The 6,000-nt window shown below is 39.1% G+C and overlaps 1 protein-coding gene across 1 annotated transcript in view; it reads right to left on the reverse strand.

Moving 5' to 3' along the window:
* LOC124552397 (tubulin alpha-3 chain-like) overlaps positions 1 to 571 on the reverse strand; it is a 216,377-nt gene extending 215,806 nt beyond the window's left edge. Inside the window, exon 1 of the mRNA XM_047126657.1 lies at positions 501 to 571. Coding sequence (XP_046982613.1) covers positions 501 to 503 — 3 coding nt within the window. The 5' untranslated portion in view covers positions 504 to 571. The remainder of the gene's footprint in view (positions 1 to 500) is intronic.
* Between the last annotated feature and the right edge of the window lie 5,429 nt (positions 572 to 6,000).

Raw genomic sequence — 6,000 nt, forward strand, 5'->3', positions numbered from 1 at the left:
TATATAAAAAATGAAAAAAATGGTTCAAATGACTCTGAGCACTATGGGACTTAACTTCTGAGGTCATCAGTCCCCTAGAACGTAGAACTACTTAAACCTAACTAACCTAAGGACATCACACACGTCAATGCTGGAGGCAGGATTCGAACCTGCGACCGTAGCGGTCGCGCGATTCCAGACTGTAGCGCCTAGAACCGCTCGGCCGCTAAAAAATGAAAAGAAAATTTTTCTTTCTCTTGGAAGGTGTTAGATATGTAACCTCCAACAGGAACTCACTGTGCAACGTTTTAGTAATTCGCTTGTATACATTGCAGTGAAAGGCGTTTCCCTATATCTGTATTTTCTATATTGTTTTGATGTTTATTTCACGCACGCAGAATCGATTTCAAGCCAATATCGTACAGACGTAAGGAACTTGCCTTGCCCGTGTGTTACAGTACGTCCCTGGCTGCTGGTAAGAAGAAGAGTCAAGACGTGGGCTAAACGCGCGGCAGACTTACCATGGCTGCGGTCTGTTGTCGCTCTCTGCTGTCGGCACACAAACTGCCAGCAGTCCGCCGTGGCTAGCGTACCCTACCCTTCCATACGACTGCCCGTCGATGACCCGTCTGTTGTCCTACCTGTTGCCCCTGGAGACTGTACACGCGGCGACACAAACGCGCCGATGGTTGGCAGGAGGGTACAGTTATCGCGCCAATCACCCATGCGCAATCGGGAGAAACATGCCAACAGCTGTGTCGGGCAATGACACACAAATTGTACACCAAAACCCAAATTCTGTCGCCTACATACGAAAGAAGCACACCCGAAGAATATATACAGGGTGTCCCAGCTATCTTGTCCACCCAAAATATCTCTGGAACAATAACAGTTATTGGAAAACGACTTTCACCGGTATGAATGTAGGGCTGGGGCCCATGAATGTACATATTTGGAAACATTCTAAAACGAAAGCATATGTGTTTTTTAACACAAACTTATGTTTTTTTAAATGGACCTCCTATATTGATTCTTCAGCAATCCATAGCATGACAAAGCACATACACAATGGCGTTGATTGCATCGCAATATTCCCATTACATCCCGAGATATCGAGACGCGAAGTTGACGCTTGAAACACCCGACATGCGCTGCTAGCCCACGTCCTGAGGCTCAGGCGTGAACCCCATGCTGCCCGTAATCGCGATGTGATTGACATGTGTAATCACACTTCCATACTTATCAAGAGGTCCGAAACGAATAATACGGTCTGCTGCCACCCTGCATTAACGTCGTACATTCCAGCAGGTATTTATCCCATAGGCTAGGGGTGATGCGGTTCTGTAACATATCTGTGTACCGCAACGTTAGTCACAAAGTTAACTTCGCTTATCGTTAATCCGTTACTAAAAAGGTAATGCCGTTCAACGTTAAAACTTTACTTTACTGTAGATCTAGCGCAAGTGACAGTTAATCATTCACTCGTAATAGTAAAATTCATGTTGATGGTTTTAGTGAAACGAGCAAGTGGACTAAGAGTGTTGATGCCAGCAGACCGCCGCAAATTCCGCATATGGTCTGCGCCATACACCGCTTCTAGAAATCAGTCGAATTCGCCTGATTTATCATCCAATGGCTTCCTTTTTCTTCCCTTACGTCAAACAAAAGACCTGTAGACAGCAACTTTAATCACATCAACAAACTCCTGACTGCTTCGGAAACCATGTTTAAGAGTGACCAACATCAGAGTGGAAGAATGATTCCTGAACGGAAGCAAAAATATATAAAATTTAGAGGTCAATATTCTGAGAAACTCTAAAACGACTTTATTTGGACCCCTAATACGATTTGTACAACGAAGTTTTTTTCTTGCATTGTTTTTGTAATAACCTAAAGACAGCACTCGAAAATAAAAGAAAGGATGTAGTACTTTCTGTGAATGCAGAAAATTTGTGTTTATATACGTCTACAAATGTATAATGACAATAATGTTAAAGTATATGGTATAATCGGCATTGTGTTAAATGTTAAATATTAAAAAAAATTAAAATATCTGCCCTGTTATGCGTTTGTTTCAATGTGAATCTCTGGCGCTCCTTGACTGTTACTTCATCTGTGTCATTGCTAATCAACAGTTACGTTTCTCGTCAAAATTTTTAGTGGTAATTCTTTCTGTCATTTCGTCGCATAGAAATCGATAACCATGCCTGGGTAAGTTTCAGTGCTTCGTAGTTACCACTTAGAATATTATTTCACGCAGTGTCTGAAGAAAAAGACGGTTTTGTAGGAAAGTTTCTCCAACGTTTGAATAGCGAACAGATTCCATTCTGGCAGTGCGATACCGAAAGGTCACCAAGCATGAAAGGAAGATGCGGATATTGCGATATGTATCTCGTTTGCAGAGTGAGAGCAAAACGAATATCGTAAAAAAAAAAACCCTCTTAGATGCAATGGAAAACACGATACAAAGTACCTGAAATAATCGAAGCTAGTATCGTAAAATACACATTGGCTGTATACCTACCTTACAGAGTGCGATATAGATGCATTGGCACTTATCGAGTTTAGGGGGACATACATGAAATCTTAGATTTTTTACCGATTATCGTCGATTTGACTACGCTGATCACGAAGATGTTATTTATTTTTATCCCCGATAAAAACTTTTTAATATATCGAGAGAAAATTTTTTTTTAATGAAAATTTTTTTTCTCATTTTTTTGACCGGACCACGAATATGTTATTTGCAGACATCATTCAAGCTAAATTGTAGCACATCAAAACACTCGGATAAAATCGCCTCATTCACTTTACACTTAAGTCAAATAACAGTGTAGTTAAGTGTTAGTTCGGTTTTTGTTCTGTGAGTGTGTTCTACCAACTCGTAATGACTAGAATTTTCCCTGATTTGACCGAATTTCGTATGGTAAATTTGTTATTATGTTGTTGTAGTGTTACATTTTGATTAAATGACAATACGTTGTTTTACTGTTTAAAAACTGATGAAAAATGTGACCAGCATGGTCAAATTGACGATAATCGGTAAACAATCAAAGATTTCATGGGTGTCCCCCTAAACTCGATAAGTGCCGATATATTTATGTATCGGGAGCAATGCGAAACGATTATTGCAAAAAGAAATATAACGAGATATATCGGCTAAATCTGTGTATTAGTGGGGACGAAAGGAAAGTTGGCAACTTTTGCTTGCAGCTGTGCTAGCGCCTCTTGCGGATTATTTAGAAGCTATCTGGTCTATTCACGTTATGCTGTTGTCTCACTGGGGGCTGGTATTCGGAAATGAGAAGTTATTGAACATAAAACTAATAATTTTTAATTTGTTGGAATTTCTTTTACGTTTTATGGTTATGTTGGGTATTAGTCAGCTAGGTTGGAATCTTGTAAATTGAACTGGTAAAGCCAACGAATGTGAACATCAAATACCCGACTTACGTTCAGCGTAGCCCGTGGTCTATGTTCACCATTGCAGTCTCCTATTTGTGTCTTAACTTTCGAAATTGTTGCAGTTCACGAGGCTTTGCTTAATTTGCTACCTAACAGCACAAATTATCATCTAATTTCATGTACGAGGAGTAATAAATTGCAGATGATTAACGTGATTATCTGATGGCATCTTACTCATGATTCATCCAATCCACTTGTCACGTTTCAACACGCGAACCAATTCTATCTGCAGCACGTGATAGAAGAACCGCGGGAAATTATATATATTTTTTGTTGTGCTGCCATGTATTTTCCTATAGATAAGGTCACACAATCCAGTCATTGTTTATTATTTAATCAGTCAACATCTGTCCTTGTCATTTGCTATACAGTATATGGCGTATTTGTCTTAAAATGTACCTCTCAGCATACAGTAGGCAATTTGTATGATTATCGTTGTGGATGTACTTGTTGTCGACATTACAGAATCATAGATATGTATGTACTGCTTGTATATCTGCATGTCTTTTATTCGTCATTGGGCCTCGGTAAAATTTTAACGCAAAAGGAAATGTCATGAAATTTACCAGAAAGAGAACGAATCGAGTTTTGTAGGCTGAACGAAACCCGCGACACTGAGGACATACTAAATGGAAAACATATTTTTCGTAACAGTGATTTTCATGTCGATTCAACGAAGGAATGTAACATTTTCAACCTCACCATCTCAGATTTCTTTCGAATTAGTAGCATTCAATTATCCAGTTAAGAGATGAAAAATTGCCGGTTTACAGACGTATATCACAATTGTGAAGAAAGCTACATGTCTGCAAAGTTCGGAAATTGCGTATCATTTACATGCATCTGTCTCAACATAAATGAATTCTGGACCTCATCTAGATACATTAATGAAATTTATATCATTTAATGAGTAGAGCTTTACTTTGACATGCAGCATGGCGGGATTCTAATAATTTTCACATTCAGTTGCCTTTTGGCCTTTGATATCTCAAACCAGCTTCAATTTTTTTTTTAAATTGTATGGTAATTTTCAAGAATGATTGCCTATCGAAGTGGCGGGATCAAACGATACATATCGAACGTGCGATCATAAATCGATCATGCGACTCTGGTGGCGGGCGTTATGAGTATGTTTACGATGGTCGCTACAGCAACGACAAAAGAAGAGCGTTACAAAAATACTTTAAATTGCGAAGGAGACGACTTACCTTACTCGTCGTCGGCGTTGGAATCACGTGAAACTCCATTACGGTGGTCTGGATGAATAATTTGGATGAGTCGAACCATGTATTCTTCCTGATAATCGTTCGTTTTCCGCACTGTCCGCAATGAAATTGTAACGGCATTTCAGCATCGAAACTGTTCTTACGAAGTTTTACTCACTTCGCACCGTCACATTCTATACAGTCCCTTCTTTCCTCGTCCAGTAGTACTCCATATTGGTGACAAAAAGTCGAACAATTTTCTACGCTGGATAAACATGGAATTAGATTTTTCCATGTGAGAGAATCCGCCGAAGAAACGTCAAGAATACCAGACATCCCTCTCACTAACCACATAAATCGTCTGGGATTCACTAGCAACTCACAAATAATTCGCGGAGGTATGTAATTTACAGCAACAAAGGGAACGACGGGAAACAGATAAAAATGACGATCACAAGTAACTGATGACAACGCCCGCCACCAGAATCATATGATCGATTTACGATTGTAAGTTCGATATGTATTTTTTGGACACCGCAACTTTGATAGGCAATCGTTCTTGGACATTACCTACAGCATATGACGTATTTGTCTTAAAATATGCGTCTCAGCGTACCGTAGGCAAACTGTATGATTTATCGTTGTGAATGTACGTGTTGTCGTCATTGTACAATCATAGATATGTATGTACTGCTCGTATATCTGCATGTCTCTTATTCATCACTGGGCCTCGGTAAAATTTAAACGCAAAAGGAAATGTCATGAAATTTATATAAAAAAAAGAACGAATCGAGTTTTGTAGGTAGATCGAAAACCGTGACACTGAGTACATACTAAATGGAAAACATATTTATCGTAACCGTGACTTCCATGTCAGTTCAACGAAGGAATGTAACGTTTTCAACCCCACCATCTCAGATTTCTTTCGAATTAGTTGCACTCAAATATCCAGATAAGAGAAGAAAAACTGTCGAATTACAGATGTATATCACAATTGTGAAGAAAGCTACAGATGTGGAAAGTTTGGAAAGTGCGTGAAATTTACTTGCATCTTTCTCAACATAAATGAATTCTGGATCTAATCCAGATACATCAATGAAATCTATATCATTTAATGAGTAGATCTTTACTTTGACATGCAGCATGACGGGCTTCTAATCATTTGCACAATCAATTGTCTTTTGAGCTTTAATGTCTCAAACCAGCTTCAACTTTTTTTAAAACTGCGTATTACTCCAATATGTTAATGTAGGACGCGAGGTACTACCAGAATTTAGGCTGTGTGGAGGGGTCTTGTTTGGGTAGCTCGGATGGTAGAGCACTTTCCCGCGAAAGGCAAAAGTCTTGAGTT

Source organism: Schistocerca americana, chromosome 10 (genome assembly GCF_021461395.2).
Source record: "Schistocerca americana isolate TAMUIC-IGC-003095 chromosome 10, iqSchAmer2.1, whole genome shotgun sequence".
NCBI classification, from domain to species: Eukaryota; Metazoa; Arthropoda; class Insecta; order Orthoptera; family Acrididae; genus Schistocerca; species Schistocerca americana.